Source organism: Mangifera indica, chromosome 7, assembly GCF_011075055.1.
Source record: "Mangifera indica cultivar Alphonso chromosome 7, CATAS_Mindica_2.1, whole genome shotgun sequence".
NCBI lineage: Eukaryota > Viridiplantae > Streptophyta > Magnoliopsida > Sapindales > Anacardiaceae > Mangifera > Mangifera indica.
In genome coordinates this window covers 2,588,357-2,615,842 of record NC_058143.1, presented here as the reverse complement: position 1 = coordinate 2,615,842, position 27,486 = coordinate 2,588,357, and the positions used below count along the sequence as shown (strand labels likewise).

Below are 27,486 nucleotides of genomic sequence, written 5' to 3'. Positions count from 1 at the left end.
AAAGGGATTTCTTTAAAGTGAGTCTTGAAGAGCTTCAAAGAAACTGAAAATCAATAAATGTTCATTTGGTAGACAAGGAAGCCATTGATTTTGCTAAAGAACACAAAACTTGGATGTGTTGGGAGTGTTGTGATTGTCGCCTGAAGTTTGGAGGTTTGGGGTTGTATAGAAAGCATTCCAGAGAGTTTCATTGGAGGAATCTTGATGGGGTGGAATTGGAGTTTCAGATTCCCGGTAAAGTGATTGAGTTTATTGAGAATGGTGAGTGGAAGCCTTTAGATGCTGAATATTGGGTAGATAAAATTCTAAGTAAGATAGAATCAGAGCTTTTTAGTTCCTCCAATTGTAATTTGTTTGATGAGCGGAGCTTAAATGAGAGTCTGCAAGATTTGATAGGTTGTGAAACTAATAAGAATGAATTAGTTGAGTGTGCAGTGATTCTCAAGGGTAACCGGTCGAATCAGCCGGATCAAACGGTCCAACCGGTCCAACCAAAGCCACTACTCAAAACGGTTTTTACTCCGGTCTGGTTTTAAAAACCTTGATTACGTGTACTAAAAATAAATATATAAAACAAGCATAACATATTAACATGTGACAAACTAAGATCTTGGAATCAATTCGCTAATATTTAATTGCAACTCATAACAACTTTAAAAATAAATCTTGCAAAATGGGTGAGTTACTTGCAAGACCCATCTAAAAATGGGTTCGGGTTTTAGAATTTTGGATCTATATCCATGGATAATGAATTTTTCGGGTGGGTTGGGTATGCCCGTAGGTCACCCATCACTTTTTTCCTATTCATCTTAGTCTTTCTCTTCAACATTAAACTTGCAATACACTCAACACAAATTTCACATATTTCAAATTATTGAAAATTATGAAATGAATAGTTTAAAATAATAAAAACAAAAGAGAAACAGTAAAAAAATAAATTAGCAAGTAACTTGCGAGTTGACATGTACCCATAGGGTCGAGTATGGGTTTTGGAAACTTGACTCTTTTTCGACACGTACCTGTTTTACCCACACTTATATCAACCCAACATGCACCCGACCTAAGCTACCCCTTCATCAAGTATACTTAAAAACCCTATTGGTTTCCCAACTAATTTAGATGGAATGACTTTTTCCAAACCAAGGTTTGGTGAAATAATGTATTTCCACTCTTTGAGTTTGAAATAGTCATTTTCCCAATTGGTGTATTAAATTTTTTATAAAATTGTTGAAAAGATTAAAAAAAAAATCTCAAGCTAAATAGCACTTTATCCCTAAAATTTTATTTAATAATTTTTAACTCCAAATTTATGTTAATTTCAATTAAAAATAAAAAAAAATAACTAATACAAGTAAAAATAAGTGTCAATGACATATAATCATATATTTAAGGAAAAACTACAATTTTAAAACATTAGGGTGTTAATAAATGTTTTGAAGGGTTTTGGAAATTTGAAAAAAGTTTGTATTTATTTTCTAATATTTAAATTTTCACTATGCTCTCTATTAGTTACAAAAATGATAATCACACACTTAAAAAATTGGACAAAATACAACATATTAGGGGTGAAAAGATTATATTACAAACTATCAGGGCTATTATAATATGTCAAATTATATGAGATGGATGTAGTAATTTTTTTAAATAAGATAAGAAAAAATGTCTATTTGTCTGTAATAAATTTTTCAAAATGACATTTACAACTCTAAGTACTATACATAAGTCAATCCAATAGAGATGTTATTATAATATTTTAAATCTCAAAGATAAAATGATATTTATAAACTGGCAATCAAGATGTACACACCATATGGCAATTGACGAAAAACCCTGAGAAGCATAATATTTTATCATTTTTATATAACAAAATGTTAATCCTTTCCACATTAAAAGGACAAAAATTATAACATATATTCAACAACTTAATTAATTATTTTCAAAGACATTCAACCAATTTTTTGTACATGCCAATTTGGATTTGAAGTCATCATTGAGATCATGGCAACTATTACTAGCATGAATACCTTGAAATGCATACCACAAGGAAGAATCTAAACAAGGAATCTTAATAGGTATTGAAAAGAAATCACGTGTCATTCTAGCCACTGTTGGATAAATTTGAGATTTGTCACGCCACCATTGTAGAATATCAAACCTTTCATCTTGAGGATACTCATCTCTCAAATAACAGCTGAATTCTGATTCAAGTGAAGCACTATAGTCATGGCTTGAAGAGGATGATGACATGCCTTTTACATATTCATTGAAAATATTTGTAACATCATCAATCGCTTTTTGAAGGTGTATCTCAGAATCATTATCATAAATCATTTTGTAGATATTTTCTACCATCTCCAATTTACACCGTGGATCCAAAATGACCCTGACTTCTAAAATTGACCTAGAATTCTTCCAATATTTTGCAAGATTTTCTTTGAAAAGTGATGCAATGTGGCAGATGTAATAATTATCACTTTTCCTCAATTGAACCAATTTAAAAAAGACGTCACGAACTATTTCGAAATTCACACTGACGGTTTTACATGTAGGATCTACCAAGTTAAAAATTTCCTCTTTGAAATCATGTAGCACTTGCCAACTACCATACAATAAAGTTGCATCATCCCAATCCTCTTTTGTAAAATTGATAAACTTGAAATCGGGATCTATATGCTCCAATTCACTAAATGCTTCTTTACATCCCATTACCCACCCAAGCAGAACGTCAATCTCAATCGACGAACGAGGAACAATTTCGGAAGTCACCATTTTGCCTTTGGATTGAGCTAGATATGTCGCATATCCAAACTTTTGATCATTGGAAGGTGTGCAGATGTAGTCCCTAAGCTTAGACGCTTTACCAATAATATTATTTGGCGAAATTTCTTTCAAATGATTTAAAAAATCCCAATCAAATATCTTTAATAAAGCATAACCCGAAACAACTGTCCCAATAAAAGGTAGTGAACCTCCATTGTTGAACTAGTTGTTCAAATTCTTGGTAACTTCCTCGTATCCTTTTCCATCCTTGATAAACATAGAACATATTTTTCTATGTATGTTCCAGTCCACAAGCAAAGACTTCAAAATTTCACAGTAATAATCTTCGTCTTCATCTTCATCTTCATCTTCATCCTCATCTTCACATTTTGCCACAAAAATAATAATGTTTCTCAATTCCCAACTATCATCAACAAACCAAATTCTCATAAACCAAAAAGGCCTCCACAGCCCCCTCTCAATTGTTACGTTAAAACGAGAAGGGAGCTTATCTATATATCCACGAGATTTACACTTCTCTTGTTCATAAACAACAAGAATATCATCCTTGAAGCCGCTTAGCCCATACTTAATTATCCTTCGCACAAAATCAGAGCCATTCAAATTCGGACCAATCATACTTTTCTCTTTTACTTTGTCTGCAACTGCACTTGGATTTCTCAAACCAACGCAACTTTGTAAATGATTTTTGAGATGTGTGGTTCCACTTTTACTTGATCCTACAAACTCTTTCTTACAATGTTTACACCTAGCTTGTTCTTTTCCATCTTCACCTACATACTTTGTGAAATCATCCCAAACCTTTGACCATCTTTTTCGTTTAGAACATGATAAACTTTGTGCATTTGGACTCATCACTACGTCACTCTCTTCATTTAGAATAGGTCCAAAATAGGCATTTTGTTGAGTGATTTCCTGTTAACACACAAACATCTCTATCACCTAATAAACCATAGAAGCCAAATAAAAATTGAGCTCAAGACGAGCAACTAAATCTCTTAAACATATTTAAAGAAACCAAGTTAATTTGTAAAATTTCAAAGATTACTAAAACATATTTAAGATTTCTAAAGATTACACAATATATATTTTTCTTTATTAATTGAGGCATTTATGACTTTAATTTCTTTCAAATATATAATATAAAGAGAGAGAAAAAAAACCTGTCCATGGTGTCGATCTGTTTCATTGATGTTGGAAAATACAGGTGGTTCTCCACGTTGCAATGAAGATTCAATATCCTTCTCATTTTTAATGGAAAAAATAAAATAAGAAATGGGGTCATTTTGGATTGGACAAACATGCTTTGTATAAAATATAATTTTGTTTCTTTGAAAAAAAAGGCTATTTAATGTTATTCAATTATATAGAAAATTTTAAACTATTCTTGAAAATGAATTTGTATAAAATAAAATTATTTTGTTGGAGTATGAAAGAGTTTCAGATCTATATAAAAATAATTATGAATTACATTTTAATGATAAAAAATAAATAAAACTATGTAAACAAACAATGAGTACAAACTTGAGTATAACTGATGATATGTTATTATGTAATTGAATGATTTTAAATTTAAAAAAAAATAACACTTAATCATATGGTTATATATCATTTTTTATACTTAAATTTGTACCCATTGTTTATGCACATAGGACTATTCTAAAAAATATATATTTTCTAAGTATAGATGTGTGATAAATAAAGAAGTATGCAAAAGAATATGATTTCGTTAATACATATTAAATTTTATATTATTAAATAATTACATAATTTTGTTCAAAATTAGTTATCTTACCTAAAGTTTAACTTGATAAAGCAAAGAAATTTTATGGGGCCTTTGGTTTAGGTTGGGATGATCTTTTTTTATCCAAGTAATTTATCTTTTATTACTATTATTACCATATTTTATTTGTCAACTAATAAATTATTATGTTAGTTTTTTATTATAAATTGTGATGTGATAGGTAACATAGTAGTTAATTTTATTACTATTATTATAATAGATATTAAAATATTACCAAGATAATATTTTACACATAAAATTCTTTGGATAAATATACCCTAAATTTTAAATTAAAATAACAAAAAATATAGAAAATATTCAAAAAATTATAATAATAAGAGGACAACTAAAAATAATTTAATTAACCTATTTTATAATTTCACAACATTAAAAATTTTTCATATATCATTACATAAAGAATATTTTAGCAACGCCAAAGGACTATTTCCCACCCAAGTTTTAGCCCATTTTCAGAAACACACCTACAGTATTTCAAAAATTTCAACACCTACTCATAGGCTAACTTTTATTAGAATTTTCTGTTAAAGATAAGGGTAAAATCATCATTTTACCACTAAATCCTAAATCCCTAAAAATCTATATCATTTCCCCCCTTAGTTTGAAAAAAAAAACAATTTTCCCTAATGATTAAGTTTTAAAAAGCTACATTTCCCCCCAGGGTTTGAAAATCATTTTTCAACCAACTAATTTGACGAACGGACAATGATCGGACAATGATCGGACAATGAAAGGATGACATATGGATGACGAAATATCATCTATCATCTAAACGATGAAGGATGACTCATTTTCATCCAGACGAAGCATTGTCTAGATCTGGATGACACTTCTCAAAAAAGCGTCATCAACCTGGATAACACTTCTCAATGAAGCATCGTTGATCTAGACGATGCTTCTCGATGAAGTGTCATTGATTTGGATGATGATTGTCAACGATGAAGCATCATCATTCTGGACAACGCTTCTTGATGAAGCATCATCCTTCATCGTTTAGATGATGGACGACTCTTTGTTGTCCAAATGTCATCCTTTCATTGTTTGCCACCGTTTGTTCACCAAATTAGTTCGCTAAAAATGATTTTCAAACCCTAAGGTGGAAATGGTAAGTTTTTAAAATTTAATCTTAGTGGAAAATTGTTAGTTTTTCAAACTAAGGGAGAAAATGATATAGATTTTTAGGGTTTGTGATAAAATAATGATTTTACCCTTATCTCTAACAAAAGTTAATCTATGGGTAAATGTTTGGGTTTTTGAAACGTCACTAGTGTGTTGTTGAGAATGGGCTAAAACTTGGGTTGGAAATAGTTATTTGGCCTTTTAGAAAATATACAAAGAAAATATTCTAACACAAGGCATATTAGCTTAAACCCAAAGCACCCAACAATTTTACACACAAACACACACACGCACATATATATAACAATACACAAAAATATATTTAACTTAGCAAAATCTAAAATATTTAAAATGAAAAAGAAAAAGAAAATCACTCCAAAAGCTTGAAAACATGTTGAATTTTAGCCATTGATTCTGCCTGGTTAATCTTAATTTCTTGAAAAACAAAATGAAAAGTTAAGAGTAGTAAACATGTAAGATTACCTGTAGATCTCGTCGAAGAGATTGAAGATAGTCAATGATGTCATCTCTTATTTCTGGGATATTGTTGTATTGTTGTACAAAATCTTTTAAACATTTCATTTCTTCACTAATTTTGAACTTTCTTAACTACGTAAATTACACAGAAATCAGAAAGAGGAAACATTGAAATTGATTTAACATGAAAGAGAAAACTATTACTTACTTGTAAATACTCTCGAGGACTCACTTGAACGTTTCTTAGATCCATCTCTTTCTTTGCAAATGAGCCTAAATTATTTGATTCGTAAGCTTTTGAATGAGAGAAACTGATGGAGCATGCACTGTATAAATGGAAATTAGGGTCATCAGTGGTGGCTTCTTTGCTTTTTCATTGTTAGCCTTACTCTTCTTGCAGTCAAAAAGAAAAGAGTAGTGTTGGTTAAGTCATTGACAAGCATCCTGCATTTACAACACTGTTATCATATAATATATGAACTTTAATTGTAAGTGGTCATGCTTTTGCTTACAATAATGTTATACATGTTATGAAAAGAATAATGTTTTTTCTCCGCCGAAAGCAATTCATGAAATGGGCGGTGGATTAAGTTTAATTGGCATTCCATCTTGGTTTCGTCGTATCGAAGAAACTTCACATCTTCTATCTTTCTTCCATCTTTCCCCTTTGAATTATCTACGTTTACAATATGTTATCAACACAATTTGCTGAGATATTTTTTAATACTATTAATACCATGATTTGCTCACATCCACTCTCAATTAAAGAATTTATTGTCTTAAAAACAAATTTAAAAAATGCGAGCAATATACACTTTGTTATATTATTCCATGTACAATACTAAAATTTTTCAAATCTGTAGATAACATTTTTATAATTTAAGTTAAATTTTCGTTCCTCTAAAAAATATTTATATATTAAAAAAGAAAAATATTGAAAATTATGAAATGAATACATTAAATTAATAAAAACAAAAGAGTAATTATGAGAAATTAAAATAAATGGGTAATCCAAAAGGTTAGGTACGGCATTTAACAATGATTACCCATATAACTTGACCGTTTTCGATCTATACCTATTTTACCTACACCCGCTTCAACCCACTAGACACTGAGCCTTACCCGACCATTTGCTAGGTCTACTGACTAGGGCTAGTAGCCTTTGGGTTTAAATTTTTTTATTTTATTTTTTTATAAATCCCTTCCCCCACTCTCTAACCACACACTCTCCCTACATTCTCTTCTTTCAATCCCTTTCTACATTTTTTCATTTAATATTTCAATTTCAATCTCAATTTCTCTCTACATTTTTTGCATCAATTTCTGTATTTATTTTTTTGTGTTTGATTTTAAAAAAATCATTATTAAGATTTACTAATATAATTTTCCTTTCAAGTTAATATAGCCGAGGATTGTAAATTGCAAGTAGATTATTCAAATCACATTTTATTTATATTTTAAAATAATGTAAAATCAATTTCTATTATTAATTATCATATCTAATTTAAGAAATTCTTTATTTTATTGGTGATGCCGCGATGGACTTATTTTTTTTAACTATGTTTTCTTGGCTTACTTAACACTTGAGCCAGAACAACTATTGATTATATTGTTAATAAATATTAAAAGAATGGTAGTAATAACAAGCACAAAAAAAATGCAAGAGTCATTGTCGAATGACTATGCATACAAGTTACTCGTTCTTCTTTTTGGCAAAGTATATAAATAACAGTTGTCCCAGTTTAAACGTCTGGTAGATCAAGAAGACGTAGTCAGAGAAAACAAGTCTATTATAGCGACCAACAAAATAAAGAGTTTTCTTTAATTAAATATGATAATTAGTAATAAAAAAATGATTTTATATCATTTAAAAATATAAACAAAATGTAATTTAAAAGAACAATATGTAATTTACAATTCTTGATTGTATTAATTTGAAAAAAAAAATTATATTAGTAAATTCTTTTTTTTCTCGCAAAGCTTTTGAACGAGAGAACTTGATGAAGCTCGCAGTGTATAGATTGAAATTAGGGTCATCATCAGTGGTGGCTCCTTTGCTCTTTCATTGTTAGTCTTAAATTAATTCTAAAAAACTACTTTGTATATTTAATCAACAATCATCCTGTGTTTGACAATAAGACAATTGGTGGGTAGGTCTAATTCTGTCATTTTCCTTCACATTAAGAAATAATTTCTGCTCAGCAACTGTTTGAAGAGAACATAAAATTCTAGAGATTCCTCAAATTTCATTTTGAGTTACTTGAATCTATTTATACAACTAACGATGCCATGTTTTGTCAGATGACATCTCAAACCATTCAATAAAAGCAAAAGAAACACAAAATTATTATATGTAACCATCCATTTGACAAATGCATTTTCTAATGAAGCCTAGACTAACCAAAAGACGAAGAGATGAATATGAGGACTTCTTTAACTACAGTGATAGTCTCCATAGACCACAGTCCCCCTATTTTTAAGAGTAGTGTTATGTGCGGTGACCGATGTAGTCCACAAGTACAGTGAGCCATATTAAAGCCGGTATAGCATGACTTGCGATCGACTGATTGCAAGGACCCTTGGTTACAACCCGAAAAACAAAGATATATATATATTCATGATGAGTATTTTCAATATTATTATACAATCGGAAGATCTTGAAAAATAAATTGTAATTTTAAATTGAAAAGGAAAGTTTTATAAATGTTATGATATTCAATAAATAAATAAATATATGTATTAAGTCATTTACTAACATACTGATTTTAAGGTAAAATTATAAGTATTTAGAAAAAGAAAAACAAATTTGTAAAATTAATTTTAGTCGTGTATGCTTTCTACTTTTGCAAACTAGGTAGGAATAAATACACAAAATAAACAAAAATATCGTATTTTAATTTTGATGCAGCATTTCTTGGGATATTTTTCAGCTGTTTTTCTTTTTTACGGGGCAACGAGGAAGCACTTACGGGGAAAGGGGAGAAAAAGAGTTGCCAAAAGTTAACCGTAGAGATACTCCTCACCGCCGACTGGACCTACCAGAACCGTACAGTAATAGCAGAGGTTTTTTTTCCTGAAACGAAACAGGAATAGTTAGGAACTCATCCTCTTATTGATCTAAAATAGAAAATTAAAACACAAAAATATAATAAACTGAAAATTATTTCATTAATAAAATGATTATAAAAATAAATTAAACAATTTGTAGAGTTCGAAACCTCTCATTCTGAAAAGTTCAAAAGTTTGAAACTTCTCATTTTCTGGCAGTTCAAGTTGTCAGACACCTCCCCAAATTAGCCAAGATTGGCTGCCTAAATTACAAAACCCTAGAATATTTTTTGTTCTTCTCCTATTTGAAACCTAAATGTTGTTCTTATAATAAAAACTGGATTGAGGTTAAGTATCCACACAGGTAGACTATTTGAGCCCAAATTACATTTCATCATCATCCTCCCATGTTGGTGGTGACACCTATGAATGGACCAAAATAAAAGGTACCAGTGGCAGTGGCAACACATGCTAACATATGGTGGCTATTATGCTAACATATTTGTCCAATCTTACCCATGTATTAACTCTGGCCTAAAGATCAAATAACACGGAATAAAAACCGAGTAAATGGACAGTGGCGCAGTATAACAACCAAGCATGCTCCTCTTAACAATCTAGTCTCCAAGAAAAGAATTGTAACTAGTTTAAAGTAATTAGAAAACTGTGAGACAAAAGAAGTATGGATCTGTGACCCAGAGAGTTGATAAAACTGATAAAACATTAAAACCTCTAGAGAGAGAACCTGAGTTCGAGTTTCTATTACGCTTGCAAAACCCTTTGCATTAAAATCTCCAAAGAGAAGGTTTAAGTTCGAATCTCTACTACGTTTGTGAAACCTCGACTTATCTGATGCAATGATTGTAGGTTGGTTATTGTAGCCCAGGATTTACTTATCCAACCAATATGGCGGGACTCCCTGGTTAACCAAATAAAAAAAAACAAAAAAAACAGCATGGATCCAAATTAAAATCAGGAACCATATTGTGGGTCAAGTAAAATGATGTATCAGAAATCGTTACTCAAAACCAAAATCCAAATTCGAATCATTAAGCAGTGATGATTTTCTGCTGATTTTTCCCGATCACTATAAAAGGTTGGGGACTGATGCAAAAACAAGCATACGAAGGATAAAGTGCCATCTAAAGCTATACATGGCATATTTCTCATCATTAAAGAAATGAAAGAAGAAAAAAAATACGGCAGAAATCAGTCACCTTAGAAGGCTTACATCAATAAAAGAAATCACTACAAGACTATCCAAAGTCAATCTAATGCTTCCATCCCTTGGAGTGACCATCTTCCATGTATGGCCCAAGAAATCCTGTGAACTGAAAAGACAGAAATGCACATGATTATTAAGATCTTAGGTTTGCCAGTTACCAGAGGAAATTTATACACCCCAATCACGGAAAAACTATTTCCAAAAGGTTGATTTTATGCCCAAAAAAATCATTATTTAGAATTAAAGCTGTGGTGTCTCGAAATGGAAATCACAGAAAGCCAAAGATTTGAACTCTAGGCTTGGCACTATCCAAGGCTAACTTGCCGTGCTCCTGCATGTTCAAGAACTCTGGGCTGTTATGGTTTTATGGGATAGACTTCAACCAAGTCATGCAGCTCCCTACTAAATGCAACCTCCCCAACACTTCCCATTGCTAAAAAAAGATGCCTGATTTTGTAAGCACACAAGATTGATGTTTTATTTTCTTTCTTGCTTGTGCTCTCTAGTTTTGAGGGTGATTTCATGTTGACTCCTTGTGTGTCAATGATTTTCATTTTTATTTGTGTTGTTGCACTACTAGTTCAACTAATAAACATAGCAAGAACTTTCGCTATTCAAGTCACTGTGTTCATTTCTATCATATATTTATTTCTAAAACATAGTTTGAACTTTGAACCACTGTAGAAATTTATTCTTTACTTTTTTTAGAATTGTACATATGGTGAGAGCCTGAATCCAGTTCAAACCAACTTCTTGTTTGGCTCGATCCAATTAGTTGAAGTAAAACTGGAGATTTAGTCTGATAATTTAACTCAATTTTTGTTTGATTACCTTTTCAATTATACTATATTTATCCTATTAATAATACTATTTATTCTACCGATAACTCTATGACAATATTTCCAACCATTTCAAATGAGTTCAAACATAAACCAACCTTTATAAATTTAAGTCAAATTCGAATAAATTCATATTAGGGTTTTGGCTTAATTGGAATCCAACTCTAAATTAGCGTGCAACTTAATTATTTAACTAGATATAATGTGAATTGTGAAAGCGGGAATTATCAAAAGGGACTGGATTTTTTTAACAAACGAGGGGAGTAGAGCAAAACATATTCACGAGGCCCATACGTTTGCGATGCTTCTTGGTATTATTGGGCTAAAATTGTTGAACTGTATTATTGCATCGATGTTGTTAACTCCTAACTCAATGAGTTGGTTAATGAGCAATTTCTTTTTTTTACACCAAATTTGATGCACAAATCATAAATTATCATATAGATATATATATATATATATATATATAATTTTATTATTAATTATATATAAGGAAATACTTTTTCATTCATCCAAGAATCATGTTTTGATTGTGAAGTATTTGTAACCAATGATTTTAAAATCAGATTGGATCGATCGATTTAACCAATTGAATTGAAAATCGACTCTAAGTTTGGTCTAGTTAATATAAAAAATGGTTTTTCTATTGATTTGGTCAAACTCGATTAAAACTAGATTTGTCCAAAATTTTGAATTTTTTAAATTTTAATTATTTTTAAGTAATTTAATTATTTTTATTAGATTGGATGAATTTCTAAAAGTTTGTAAGAAAAAATAAGTTCAAAAATAAAAGAAAAAAGAAAAAAGTATCTTATATCTATTGAAATATCTTTTATAGACAATAATTTACAGAATTATATTTTTTTGTATCATGAGATTGAAACTTTTTTTATTTTAATTGTTTCATTGAAATTAGATGAATAATTATTATTCTTTAAAAAGAGTATGTTCTAATTTCTATATGTGTGAGTATCTTAATTGATTTTATTTTTTATAAATTTTTAAACAAAATCTTTTCGTTATAATTTAACAATGAGTTAAATCAGTTGATTCTTCGATTGAATTGATCGAGCTGATTAAACCATGAACTAATGAGATAACCAATTTAATCATCACTTTGGTTTTAAAAATATTTTTTCTAACAATAAAACTTTGAAAGCGGTTAGATACTAATAAATATGAACAAAATAAAAGATAAAATAAATAATTAACTGAAGTTTAAGCCATTCAAGTTTGGCTTTCGAGTCAAACTCAAGCTGCTTACACCCTACAGAATATATTAGTTATGTGGGAATTAACAAATTTTTCGAATGAAATTGGAGCCTTCTTGCTTGGCTGGATTTGCAGGGAAGAGTCTCTAACCCATTTACAGAGTCAGCCGTGCGCACCACCACAAGCCACCCCCACTACTTCCGCCATCTATCGCTCATGAGTTTCTCCTCGAGTCTATCATCCGTCGCACTCTATATATCTCAAAGATCTCTCGATGTCGGGGTCTAAGGCTTCTCGGGTACTATTTTGTTTCTTATTTGCCCAATCACATTGATTCCAATGACTTGCTTATATAGGTTTAAACTTCTCACTTACAATTGAGAGAGGTTTTCCGAACGTGTAGTCTCTATGGCTGTCAAAGACCCAAGCCCACTAACTGTTTGACAAAAGTTCTCACTCAACTTTGTTAGTGTAGTTCAGGAGTTTTTGGGGTTAGATTTTAGTCCAGATTCTAAGGTTGATGAATTTTTGTTGAGATATATAAAGAACGAGAGATGGGTTTATTTCTTTGAAGAGAAATTTGCCTAGAGATTGTTTACCTCGTTGCCTTTTGACTAGAATATGTAACAAGTACAGTGAGATGGGTTTGATTTAGCACTATAACAAAGTGTTTTATGAATGCCAGAAAGTGATTTCAGTTGTTTCTTTTCCCTCTTTTAGTCTCTTGATTGAGATATTATCATTTGTTAAATAGTTTTAATAGATGAATCAATCCACCGTGGGGTGGAGTTTGGCTTTTCCGCTAAAATTGTTGGCTCTTGATGCATTTTTTTTCCCTTTTGTTTTGAAGGACAGAGTATCGAATGGTAATTCAGGCTTTATAATTTTGAATGGAAAATGAGGTTTTAAACTGCTTGGAAATCAATTTGCTTTTGCTCATTAGATTTGTTGAGGGTCATCCATCTTCACATTAACACGTGCTTTTTCATTTCATATAATTATTATGAAATCCACACAATATAATAGACTTCGAGGTTGAAAATTTGAGGAGCCAATAAAAGTTTTGTTGTGTTAGATTCGAACACAAATTTTTTTGCAGGCTAATGGCCAACTGACCGTGAGCCAAAACAAAGGTAAGTTTTTGTCTAATCAGCGAACTGGGACTGAAATAAAAATGAGAATGTTGATTTTTTTTTTTTACCCTTTTGTAATTACAGCAGCTTATGGTCCTGTTGTTAATTTAGGTCGGCCATCACAATAACTGAAGCCCAAATATGCAAACAGCTTCACATTGTTGCCCAGTTTTTTACCTTTCAAACAGGTTTCTACTTATTTTTATCTATTTAGTAAGTTTCAGACACTGATGAAAAAGAATATAAATGGAGGTTACGTTCTAAATAACTATGCAGAAGTTGTGTTAAATGACAAGGCAATTGAGATAAAATTGTAGACGAACACCAACTTAGATGTAAAAATGGCATGGCAACTGAGATAAAACTTGAGAAGTATAATATTTTTTTCATTTTTCTATTAAAAAAGTGCTAATCCTATCCATATTAAAGGGAAAAAAAATTATAACATACATATTCAACAACTTAATAATTTTCAGGGGTGTTCAACCAAAATTCTGTACATGCTAATTTGTTTTTGAAATCATCATCTAGAGAATTACAAATTAAAATATCTTCAAATTCATCTGACAGGGATGAATCTAAATGAGGAGTTTTGAAAGGTATTGATAATAAATCACGTGTCATCCTAGCTAGTGTTGGATAAAGTAGAGATTTGTCACGCCACCATTGTAGAATATCAAATTCTTCATCTTGAGGATACTTGTTGTCTCTCAAATAGCAGCTAAGTTCTGATTCTGATGTAGAATTATAGTCATGGCTTGAAGAGGATGATGACGTGCCCTTTACATAAATATTGAAAATTTTTGTGACATAATCAATCGTTTTCTGAAGGTGTGCCTCAGCATTATTATCATAAATCATTTTGTAGTAACATTCTACCATCTCCATTTTGTACCGTCGATCCAAAATGACACTCATTTCTAAAATCAACCCCGAATTCTTCCAATATTCAACAACATATTCTTGGCAACATGATGCAATAGTGCGAAAATGAGAATTATCACTTTTTTTCAACTGATCCAATCTTAAAAAGAAGTGACAAACCAGTGAGAAATACGCATTTGCAGTTTTATATTCAGCATTTGACAAGTTAAACATTTCTTTTTTCAAATCCTCTATCACTTGCCAACAACTATACAATAAAGCAGCATCATCCCAATCCTCCTTTGTAAAACTTACAAACTTGAAATGAGGATCTATATGCTCCAGTTCACAAAACGCTTCTTTACATCCCATTACCCACTCTAACAAGCTTTCACTATTATACCAAGTCTGAGCAACACTTTGTAAAGTTACTATTTTGCCCATGGATAAAGCTTTTTCTACCGCACATTTAAACTTATGGTCATTTGGTGATGTGCTGACATAACCCCGAAGATTAGATGCTTTAGTTAAAATTTTATTTGGAGAAATTGCTCTCAAATTATGAAAACTGAAATTCCAGCAAATCTTAGCAAATGAAATCGAATGCAAAACAAACGTCCTATTGAAAGGAAGTGAACCTTGTTCATTGAACCAATTTTTCAGATTCTTCACGACTTTCTCATTTTCTCTATCATAGGTAGTCACAAAGCATATTTTTCTGTGTATGTTCCAATCCACAAGCACAAACTTCATAATTTCATAGACATCATCTCCGTCATTGAAATAAATAATCCTGTTTCTCAATTCCCAACTATCATCAACAAACCAGATTCTCATTTATCAAAACCCATATTCCAACAACTCAATTGTTACACTAAAACCAGAAGGGAGTTTATCTAAATATCCACATAACTGACACTTCTCTTGATTGTAAACAACAAGAATATCATCCTTGATACTGTTTAGCCCATTCTTAATTATCCTTTGCACCAAAGTAGAACCATTCAAATCTAGAGCAATCACACTTTTCTCTTTTTCTTTATCTGCAACTCCATCTGAAGTTCTCAAACCTAGGCAACTTTTTAAATGATTTTTAAGATATGTGGTTCCACTCTTACTCGATCCTACAAACTTTTTCTTACAATGTTTACATTTAGACCATTCCTTTCCATTTTCGCTGACATACTTTGTGAAGTCCTCCCAAACCTTTGACCATCTTTTTCGCTTAGAACATGATAAACTTTGTATATTTGGACTCATCACCACGTCACTCTCTTGATACAGAGTAGGTCCAAAATAGGCATTTTGGGGGTGATTTCCTGTTAACATACAAACAACTCTATCACCTAATAAACCATAGAAGCCAAATAAAAATTGAGCTCAAGGAGAGAAACTGAATCTCTGAAACATATTTAAGGCAACCAAGTCAATTTGTATTTTTTGCTAGCAAGTACGTAGACATTGGTTAATAATTCTAAAGATTATTGAATATATATTTTTTTATTAATTAAGGCATTTATGACTTTAATTTCTTTCAAATATATAATATAAAGAAAGAGAAAATGAACCTGTCCATAGTGTTGATCTGTTTCATTGATGCTAGATGATACTAGTGGTTCTCCACATTGCAATGAAGATTCAATATCCTTCTCATTTTCAATGGAAAAAATAAAATGAGAAACTTTGTCATTTTGGATTGGACAAACATGCTTTGTATGGAATACAATTTTTTTTTTTTTGAAAAAAGGCTATTTAATATTATTCTATTAAATAGAAAATTTTAAACTATTCTTGGAAATGAATTTGTATAAAATAAAATTATTTTGGTGAAGTATGATAGAGTTTCAAATCTATGTAAAAATAATTATGAATTAGATTTTAATGATAAAAAAATAAATAAATTTATGTATACAAACAATGAGTACAAACTTAAGCATAACTAATAACATGTTATTATATAATTGAACGATTTTAAATTACAAAAAAAAACACGCAATCATATAGTGATATATCATCTTTTGTACTTAAATTTGTACCTATTGTTTATATAGTTAGTACTACTTTAAAAAATATACATTTTCCAAGTATAGATGTGTGATATATAAAGAAGTATGTAAAAGAATATGATTTTGTTAATACATATTAAATTTTATATTATTAAATAATTACATAATTTTGTTCAAAATTAGTTATCTAACTGAAAGGGTAACTTGATAAAGCAAAGAAATTTTATGGGGCCTTCGGTTTAGGTTGGGATTTTTTTTTTAATCCGATAATCTATCTATTATTATTATCATTACTATATTTTATTTGTCAATTAATAAATTATTATGCTAGTTTTTTTTATTATGAATTGTGATGTGATAAGTAATATAGTATTTAATTTGATTACTATCTTCACGATAGGTATTAAAAGATTATTAAGATAACACTTATAAAATTCTTTCGACAAATATACTCTAAATTTTCAATTGAAATAACAAATAATATAGAAAATATTCAAAAAAAAAAATTAATAATAAGAGGGCAACTAAAAATAATTATATTAATTTATTTTATAATTTGACAACATTAAAAAGTTTTAATATATCATTACATCAAGAATATTTTAGAAAGGCCAAAGGACTATTTCCCACCCAAGTTTTAGCTCATTCAAAAAAACACACCAACGACATTTCAAAAACCTAAACACCCACCCATAAATTACCTTTTGTTAGAATTTCTTATTAGAGACAAGCGTAAAATTATTATTTTACCACTAAACCCTAAAAATCTATATTATTTTCCCCCTTTAGTTTGAAAAACTAATAATTTTCCCTTAGAATTAAGTTTTAAAAAGTTACATTTCTCCCCTAGGGTATGAAAATCATTTTTTACTAACTAATCCGACGAATGAACAATGGTCGAACAATGAAAAGATGACATATAGATGACGAAGCATTGTCTATCATCTAGATGATGAGGGATGACTCCTCACTGTCCAGACAAAGCGTCATCGATCTGGACAACACTTCTAATGAATCGAAGCATCATTGATCTGGATGATGCTTCTCAACGGCAAAGTGTCATCGATTTGGATGACACTTCTCAACAAAGTGTCATCCTTCATCATCTAGATGATGGCAACTCTTTGTCATCCTTTTATTGTTTGCCACCATCTATTCACCGAATTAGTTGGTCAAAAACAATTTTCAAACCTTAAAGTGGAAATGGTAAGTTTTTTAAAACTTAATCTTAGAGTGAAATTGTTAGTTTTTCGAATTAAATGGGGAAAATGATATATATTTTTAGGGTTTAATGGTAAAATGATGATTTTACCCTTGTCTCTAATAAAAGTTAACCTATAAATGGGTATTTGGGTTTTTGAAATGTCACGAGGGTGTTTTCGAGAATGGGCTAAAACTTGGGTGGGAAATAATCCTTTGGCCTTGAGAAAATATTCTAACGCAAGGCATATTAGCTTAAACCAAAAGCACCCATCAATTTTACATATAAATATATATATATATATATATATATATATATATATATATATATATATATATATATATATGGAGACACAAAAATATATTTAACTTAGGAAAATCTAAAATATTTAAAATGAAAAAGAAAAAAATCACTGCAAAAGCCTGAAAACATGTTGAATTCAAACCAAAAATATGAATTTTAGCCATCTGTTCTGCTTAGTCAAACTTAATTTCTTGAATTCAAATCCTAATTTCTTGAAAAACAAAATGAAAAGTGAAGAGTAGTAAACATGTAAATATATAAAATTACCTGTATATCTCGTCGAAGAGATTGAAAATAGTCCATGATGTCATCTTTCATTTCTGAGATACTGTTGTACAAAATCTTTCAAACATTTCATTTCTTCACTAATTTTAAACTTTCGTAACTACATAAATTACATAGACATCCGAAAGAGAAAACATTGAATTTGATTTAACATGAAAGAGCAAACTATTACGTACTTGTAAATACTCTCGAGGACTCACTTGAACGTTTCTTAGATCCATCTCTTCCTTTGCAAATGAGCCTAAATAATTTGATAAGTAAGCTTTTGAATGAGAGAAACTGATGGAGCATGCACTGTATAAACGGAAATTAGGGTCATCTGTGGTGGCTTATTTGCTTTTTCTTTGTTAGCCTTACTCTTCTTGCAGTCAAAAAGAAAAGAGTAGTGTTGGTTAAGTCATTGACAACCATCGTGCCTTTACAACTCTGTTATCATATAATAGATGAACTTTAATGGTAAGCGGTCATGCTTTTGCTTACAATAAAATTATATACATATAAAATAGGCCAAAGGTGCATTCCCAAGTTTCTACCCCTAACTTTGAAAATCTCATTTATCCACCCATAGATGGTTAAAGTTAATGAAATTCTAATCTCTTAAAATTTTATCTCATTTGTTCTCTTTAAATTTTAAAAACTAACAATTTTCTCTCCTAAGTTAAGTTTTAAAAAATAACATTTCTCCCCTTAGGGTTTAGTTTCAATATCCGGTCACTCTCTTTGGCTTCATCGCCGACCGTTTCTCCCTCTCGATGTTTCCCTTTCTCTGACGGTTTGCTTCAACAAGATCCTAACTCCTTCGGCATCATGCGACGTTATCTGAGAAGACAAATTGTCTTTCCAGACCACAAAGACTAGATTGATCATCGATCTCATCTTCGTTTGGGAAGACGATCGTCTTCCCAAACAACGACAAGACAACTTGTCTTCCCAGACAAAGATGAGATCGACGATCAATTTAGTCTTTGTCATCTAGGAAGACAATTCATCTTCTGAGACAACATCGCACGGTGTCAGAGGGATTGGGGATTTCGTTGAGGCAAAACCATCAAAGGAAAGAGAATCGTTGGGAAGAGAATCATTGGGAGGGAGAGATAGTCGATGATGGCATTAGAAAGAGTGATCGGATATTGAAACTAAACCCTTAAGGGAAAATGTGATTTTTTAAAATTTGGTTTAGGAAAGAAAAGTTAGTTTTTTAAATTTAAGTGAAGGAAAAGAAGATAAAATTTTAGTTTATTCTTAATACTATATATAAAATAATGATTTTACCTTTAAAATTAACAGACTTAACAACACATAGATGGATAATTAAGATTTTCAAAATTAAAAAAGTAGAAACTTGGGAATGCAGCATACTTTGAGTAGGAATAAGTCCTTTGGCCTATAAAATATGAATTTTAATTGCAACTGGTCATGCTTTTGTTTACAATAATGTTATGAAAAGGTGGTTCTCCACCGAAAGCGACACATGAAATGGGCGGTGGATTATCTCTTTAACTGACATTCCATCTTGGTTTCACGGTATTGAAGAAACTTCGCATCTTCTATCTTTCTTTCATCTTTGACTTTTGAATTATTTACGTTTATAATATCTTATCAGCATAATCTGCTTAGATATTTTTTAATACTATTAATATTATGATTTGCTCAAGTCTACTTTCAACTAAAAAATTTTTTGTATTAAAAACAAATTTAAAAAATGTAAGCAATACACACTTGGTTATATTATTCTGTGTTCTATACTAAAATTTTTCAAACCTATAAAATTTTTTTTTTTATAATTTGAATTAAATTTTCATTTCTTTACAAAATATTTATATACTTAAAAAGAAAATATTAAAAATTATGAAATGAATACATTAAAATAATAAAAACAAAAAAAAATTATGAGAAATTAATATTAGTCTATAACCCACAAGGTCGGGTACAATATCTAAAAATAATTACCCATATAATTTGACCATTTTCGATCTATACCTATTTTACTTGCACCCATTTCGACCCTCCAAGCACCTAGTCTTATCCGACCATTTGCCAAGTCTATTGACTAGGGTTAGTAGCCTTTGGGTTTAAAATTTTTTATTTTATTTTTTTTATAAAGCCCCTCCCCCACTCTCTGACTACACACATCCAAACCTGATTTCTTAATCTCTCCTTGCATTCTCTTCTTTCAATCCCTTTCTACATTTTTTTATTCAATATTTCAATTTCAATCTCAATTTCTCTCTACATTTTCTTGCATCAATTTCTGTATTTTTTTTTTTTTTGTGTTTGGTTTAAAAAAATCATTATTAAAATTTACTAATATAATTTTCCTTTCAAATTAATATAGCCAAGGATTGTAAATTACAAATCGATCCTCCAAATCACATTTTATTTATATTTTCTTGGTTTACCTGATGCTTGAGCCAAAACAACTGTTGATTGTATTGTTAATAAACATTAAAGGAATGGTAGCAGTAACAAATATAGAAAAAATGCAAAAGACACCATCGAACATCCTCGCTTGCGAGTTACTCAGTTCTTTTTGTTAGCAAAGTGCATGAACAACAGTTGTCTTAGCTTAGATAGTCGAGTAAATCAAAAAGACATAGTCAGAGAAAACAAAGAGTTTTCTTTAATTAGATAGAATAATTAGTAAAAAAAATGATTTTATATTATTTTAAAATATAAACAAAATATGATTTAAATAAACGATATGTAATTTACAATTTTTGATTATATTAATTTGAAAAAAAATTATATTAGTAAATTTTTTTTTTCTCGCTAAGCTTTTGAATGAGAGAACTTGATGAAGCTCGCAGTGTATAGATAGAAATCGGGGTCATCATCAGTGGTGGCTTCTTTGCTCTTTCATTGTTAGTCTTCATCTTCTATTTGTCAAAGAGAAGATGAAGTGGTTGGCAAAGTCTTAAATTAATTCTTAAAAAACTACTTTTTAGTCAACAATCATCCTGCCTTTGGCAGTAAGACAATTGGTGGGTGGATCTAATTCTGTCATTTTCCTTTGCATTAAGAAATAATTTCTGCTCAACAACTGTTTGAAGAGAAAGGGCGATAATAAGATGCGTTTTTTACAGATAAAATATGAATATGTGCGATCCTAAAATCATTGGTCGAAGACATAAGTAGTCAATTCTTGCACAATGCTCATCGGCATCATCATGACTAAAGTTTCCTCTACGAGAATTGTTATATTGGTCTTGTAAATTATTTGAGGAAAAAAACGCGTACTTGGTTGGAGTAATGAGTCTAGCTAATCTTTTTACAATTTAAAACTAATTAGACTTGACCATAGGTTGTGTTGGGTCGTGCTCAGTGTGGCCTGTCATATCCATGGGTTCTGTTGTGTCATAACCCACCAAAAGGCAGGCCTTGTGAGTTGTGTTGGTAGGGCTGGACTCGAGCCGAGCCAGCTCAAGCTCGGCTCGGTCGAGCCAGAAACGAGCTGGGCTTAGCAGAGCTCGATCGAGCTCGAGCTGGCTCGATAGATTTTTAATTAAAATTTTTTATACAAAACGACGTTATTTTAACCAATATATATTAAAAACGATGTTGTTTTGATAACAAAAACCGAGCCGAGCTCGAGCTTGGGTCGGCTCGAATCCAGCGCTATGTGTTGGCTTATAATATGACAAAGTTAATACCTCTTGGTATGTCTCTATAGACCTTTAGTAGATCAATCCGTAACATTATATATTTAATTTTACATTATTCTTCTCTAATAATATTGTTCATCAATCAAGCCAATCGAGCTCAATTTCGAGCTAGTTGTTCTAGCTTCAAATTGAGATTAAACAAACTCACGTTCTAACTCAGCTTGTTATAAGATCTATTCCTAGTTCTGGTTTAAACCAATATTTTGCATGCACTCTTGTTTTACACAAACCAACCAATCAAACTAACAATTTGCAATCTTTGCTATAGATTTTTGCCATATTGAAAAGATAGATGGTGCCACCACGGACTATGTGTCAAAACAAACACACAGTATCCCTACAACCCTAGCAAAGGCTATTATGACTGTGGACCAATCCAACTATCCTAGAATTTCAACTATAGACTAGCTAAAATTGCCCTCAGCTTTGACGATTTAAACACTCTTGAAATTATTGCCAATGACCTTGTTATATTTGAGACTTCCCTATAGTACTGGACCAACTTTGTTCAACCTATAATGAACCAAGGGTTTGGTGCAACTATTTGAGCCATCAGTGGTGATCTAGAATGTGATCATGGAAACCCTAGCACAATTTAGGCTCATATTAACTATAACACTGACTATTGCAACAAACTTGGTGTTTCTCTTGGTGATAATCTTTCTTGCTATGATCTCAATTTAGCACCACAATGTAACACCCTTTTCCAATAACATACCCCTATATAAAATATGATCCGAAGAAACACGCACTACTTGATTTATTAATTAAAGATAGCGGAACTTCAAAGTAGACACGTCAATTGGGTCAGGCCTCCAAAGCACAAAAAAAAAAGCTCGACACAAAAAGATCGAGCCCAACATTGTAGCATGTTGGGCTAGACCCATGGGCCTATTGGGCTAGGCTTGAGGTTTTAATATTAAGCCCATGGGCTGGCCCGATCCAATATTGTGTATAAAAAATAAAAGTAAAAAATATTTTTTTTCCTTCTACCTCGTGGTAAAGGCAAGCTTCTACCAAGGCAAATGCAGAATCTACTTCTACCGAGTGGCAAATGCAAAATCTACTTCTACCACCTTTGCTTCATTTTTAAAAATTTTTTAATTAATTTATTTTTTTTATATAAACCCATTCAATTTTTCTTCATTTTCACTTTCATTTACAAATCTCTTAATCTCAATTTTTTCATTATATTTTTAATCTCATTTTCTCTTATTAACTCTCTTTTGAAAAATATCTAAATTCGTAAATAATATTTTTTTATGTTTATAATTTCATTTTTATTTTACAAAATATTTGAATTCGCAAATAATAATTCTTTGTTTTTGAAGAATTCAGAGATTTGGATGTAGAAAATGAGTAGATAAATGTTATATAGTAGTATATTTTATTTATGTGTTGTAATTTATATAGTATGTAAATTAATTTATTAGTACTATATTATCAATTTATAATATTTTTTATCATACAACTACAGTATTCTCATCACAAATGAGGGATTATAAATAAAATATTTGAGGTATTGTCCTCGTTTTTAATAATTGAAAAATAACTTGTGTTTAAAAATTTTTTTAAAAATATTAATTAAATGGGTCGGCCTGATTAAAGCCTGGCTTGACCCAATTAAGGCCCATTATTATATGGGTCAGGCCTTGGGCCTTTATATATCAATAGATCGGCCCTGCCTAAAGGCCCATTAGGCCCATTACTATTTGGGCCTCAAGCCCAGCTCGGCCCATTGGCCCGGCCTGACCTATGGACACCTCTGCTTCAAAGCATGCAATTAATTCACTTATATCTAAAAACGTGTAAAAAGATGTAAATTGAATAAATACTTTAAAATGTATTAAAATCCTCCATTATTACATATCAAGTGTCTAAAGGCAACTAAAAATCCATAAAGTGCATAATTAAACGACATGATTTATGGAAATGACAATTTTGTCCCTCATCCTCATGCAACAACTCGACTAGACTAATGGCTCTCTTGCATGCCCAACAACTCACTTCTACCTACTAACCCACACAAAGAAACATGTAAGTAAAAACACTCAGTAAGCTAATGACATCTTGGTACCCTGTACAAAATATAAAACTAAAATTCTGACATTCCATCACTAAATATCCTTGTGCCTAAAGCAGATGGTTTTTGGCTTTCTACCTTGCCCATCCATTTATTCTCAACACCCTCGCGCCCTAACTACATAGGCCATCTCACATAGATTAGTAAGGCCTAAACTGGTCTCGACATCTTTGATGCCCTAATGAAGACAATTTGGTTTTTGCCTCGATCGAAGAGGTAAGGGAGAAAGACCAGAGAGAGAGATAAGATGAGAGGGAGGACGACCAATAGTTGGAGACTGCCAATCGACGATCAAAGACTGCCAATTGATGGCGAAGAGGAGAGGAACAAACCCTAAAGGGGTATTTGTCATTTTTCAAATTTTGGGTTGGGAAAAAAATATGAGATTTTTAAACCTGGGGAGGAACATGTAATAAAACTTAAATTTTTTATTAAATGACAGTTTTAATATATGGGTATTTGGGTTTTTGAAAATTGGAGGGTGAGAGTTTGGGATTTATTAGTGTACCTTGGGTGGGAATAAGTATTTTGGCCTTTTGTTTTTTTCAAGTTTCAATAGTGAGCACACAGTGAAGCTACAAGTTAACATTAAATTTGAAGTATTTTTTGGAAGATTAATGCCCAGATAGAAAACTTCACAAAACAAATAACTAGTTCTTCTGAAAAGGTGACAATTCAGCTAATGAACAAGCTCCAACATCAATCAAAAGTTTTAAATTTTACACGAAATTGAATTCTAAACAACCAAAGACCTAATTAAAAAAAAAAAAACCCATTAAGCTACTATATCAACCAAAAAAGCAGAGTATCTTCAATAATTTCTTTCATTTCTCTCATATTTCTCAAGAACCGAACAGATTCCCAACTATAGAGCGAAAAAAGAAAACGAAAAATCTAAGAGATATCCGATTCAATAGAAAGTGAGAATAAAGTGGTAGTTTTTCATACCTCCGCCATTCAAAAACGATGTCGTCAGGGGCTTCTTCATCATGCTGAGTCTGTTGCTACAGCTTGAAGAAGATGACGAAGAAGAAGCATTCTGTAACGGCAAGGTCAATCCTGTAATTAACTCGCTAAATGCCCCGGCGAAGGACAACATGACGGAAATCACAAAGATAACATACCCCTTAAAAGGAACGGCTGAGTTTTTGACCTGATGTTGTAAGATTAGAGCCATCATGAAAGTGAAGCAAAGCCATAGAATAGCCTTTAACAGCTTAATCTGAAAATCTACGGTTGAAAGTAGATCTGAAGAAGAGACGAATTGAGAAATCGACCGCCGAAGAAAGAGATCCTTCAGCGGACGTGAAACCATATTGTGGAAAATTCGATTTTGTTTAGAAGAATCCGATTATCCGAAATTAAAAAGTAAGTGGCCAATGATACCTTATTATGCGGCGAATAAATGTCAAATCACTGGATATAAAATTATTTTAATACCCCTACAGTATTAACTGGTAGGTTTGAAATGGGAGGGGCAAAATGGGCATAAAAAAGATGAGACTCGGCAAGGATTTCGAATCGTTGGATATCGGATGAGACTCGGATAATAGGCTTCAGTCAATCTCTCGTCAATTGTCATTGTATGAAGGGTAATCACTTTCTACCTAAAGTTTAGTGAAATTACTATTTCACCCTCTAAGCAAGGGTTTCGAATGGTTGGATATCCGATCATCCGAAATTGGAAGAAGGTGCGTCAGGGCCCATGTTACTCCTTATAGACTTTAATAGTGGACATGACCCACCAAGGCAGTCGAATAGTTGGATATCCGACGTGACTTCGGAGGTCGGATACCGAGGAAATCATGCTTTCCTTCAATCCAAACAAAGTAGACAAAGGTGGTTGTATTGACGATAAGGCCGACATAAATACTAAACAGAACCAAAATAAAAAAGCCACCGCAGAAACCGCTCCTGTATCGATATCATTCCGGCTCCGAAAACATTGATGTCAATCTCTCAACACAAATACAACAATCAATTATAGACAGGTGAAAATTAGGGATACCATCTTCTTCCAGTGGAAGATCCAGACTGGTGAAAGATATTGAAACCAAATACCCAAGTTTATACAGATTTCAGCTACGCAGACAACAAATACAGCAAGTCTGATTGATTTAGTGTGCAACGAAGATCTAAAGAAAGAAATAACACATGTTGGATCCAAACCTTAGAAATCTTAGAACTCTAATATATAAGAGAACGAAAATTTCTAAATTGCAAAAGTTGTACAGATCAACACCAGATATAGATCTTGCCTGATAATTTGATTTTTGTCCTAACTTTTTAATCAGAACTGAAATGGAAAATATTGATATTCAATTTGCTACCATTCAGTCCTCGATAAACCCACCTGAAACTTTCCAGAGACAAGGCAAGAAGCAGAATTGATATAGCTGCTGCCATCGAAGCAAAGGAAAGGAAAAAATAGCATCTCCGGAGAACGGCGAACTCGGGCTTATTTCTGAGCAACAGAGCGCTGAATGCTCCGGCGAAGGATAACATGATGCAGATGACGAAGGCCGAGAAGCCCTTGACGGTGTTAATTTCTTGATGCAGCAAAATCAGAGCCGAAATGAACGAGAAACAAAGGCAGAAATTAGCCTTCAACAAATGAATCTCGATTTCTTCGCTGGAAAGGAGATCTGCAGAGATGAAGCGAGAAAATAGGTGACGTGGAAGTAGACGGATCGGCTTTGTATAAAGATGTTGTAACCACATGATCATGGAAGTCTTCATCTTTCTGAGAATCGTCTTCTTTGCTTAAGGAAAAAAGAGGAAGAATACATATAATGGCCAAACCCCAACCAAGGCTTTCGAATAGTCCGACTTGATATCCGAAAGAAAAAATCCAAGTGACTGTGTTATGTGCATAAAAATTACGTTTCCCTAGGCGTGAGAGATCCACTCATTTTCAAATTAGAAAAGGTCAAAATCCCTTTCCCACTCAAGCTTTAATGAATAAACCTGCTCACCTCTCAAATTTGAAAAAGTCAATCTCTCACCTATATATTAAATTTTTTACAAAAATTATTATAAGAAAGAAAGCTTTTTGGGTAAATAAAAATGTGCCTTCCAAAAATTTATTAAATATTTTGTATGCCCCTATTTATATTAATTTTAATTTAAAATAAAAAAATTGCTAAAGGTTAATAATAGTTTTATAATTTTAATAATAAGATAAAACTATCATTAAAAAAAACTTAATAAATTTATTATCAAAATATATGACATATAAGAATTTATCTTTTTAAAATTTAAAAAATATGAAAGTGTTGTTTCATCATCCCTTGAGTGGGAAATAGAAAGAGTCATTTGACCTTTAAAAGAGTAGAGTAAAACAACTTGCTAGGAGAATGTTAGTTTCATACACCAAAGTCCTAACAAAGCGAAAGGGTGAACCACCCATTAATTGTATATATTTTTTAATTTTTCTTTCTCTCGATT

At 31.4% G+C, this 27,486-nt stretch overlaps 2 protein-coding genes and 1 long non-coding RNA gene across 6 annotated transcripts; all 3 read right to left on the bottom strand.

Moving 5' to 3' along the window:
• Positions 1-1,831: 1,831 nt before the first annotated feature.
• On the bottom strand, positions 1,832-18,894 carry LOC123220368 (zinc finger BED domain-containing protein RICESLEEPER 4-like). 2 transcript variants are annotated; one of them, XM_044642568.1, is made up of 4 exons: positions 18,471-18,894; positions 6,185-6,310; positions 3,945-4,022; positions 1,832-3,696 (listed from the first exon to the last, which is right to left on the bottom strand). In XM_044642568.1, exons 1-4 carry the CDS (start codon positions 18,513-18,515, stop codon positions 2,983-2,985), a joined length of 963 nt encoding a protein of 320 aa, XP_044498503.1. In that variant the 5' UTR covers positions 18,516-18,894; the 3' UTR covers positions 1,832-2,982. The 2 variants fall into 2 exon arrangements, with proteins under 2 accessions (XP_044498503.1, XP_044498504.1); XM_044642569.1 differs by lacking the exon at positions 18,471-18,894 and adding an exon at positions 6,387-6,494.
• LOC123220872 (zinc finger BED domain-containing protein DAYSLEEPER-like) lies at positions 1,927-2,769 on the bottom strand. Its single transcript, XM_044643460.1, has one exon. It carries the CDS (start codon positions 2,767-2,769, stop codon positions 1,927-1,929), a length of 843 nt encoding a protein of 280 aa, XP_044499395.1.
• A 4,869-nt stretch (positions 18,895-23,763) lies between the features above and the next one.
• On the bottom strand, positions 23,764-26,938 carry LOC123221205. Of its 3 annotated transcripts, none has more exons than XR_006503236.1 (2): positions 24,988-26,938; positions 23,764-23,972 (listed from the first exon to the last, which is right to left on the bottom strand). It is a non-coding gene; the product is annotated as an uncharacterized LOC123221205 (long non-coding RNA). The 3 variants fall into 3 exon arrangements; XR_006503235.1 differs by having other exon boundaries at positions 23,764-23,969; XR_006503234.1 differs by lacking the exon at positions 23,764-23,972 and adding an exon at positions 24,628-24,904.
• Between the last annotated feature and the right edge of the window lie 548 nt (positions 26,939-27,486).

Bases quoted from the DNA above. Each gene is read 5' to 3' on its own strand.
- LOC123220368 (XM_044642568.1), bottom strand. From the start codon at position 18,515: ATGGATCTAAGAAACGTTCAAGTGAGTCCTCGAGAGTATTTACAA. The intron at 4,023-6,184 runs GTAATCTTACAT...AAAAATGAGAAG, and splicing joins CTCTTCGACGAGATCTACAG to GATATTGAATCTTCATTGCA. The intron at 3,697-3,944 runs GTTTTTTTTCTC...GTGTGTTAACAG, and splicing joins CAGATCGACACCATGGACAG to GAAATCACTCAACAAAATGC.
- LOC123220872 (XM_044643460.1), bottom strand. From the start codon at position 2,769: ATGGTGACTTCCGAAATTGTTCCTCGTTCGTCGATTGAGATTGACGTT.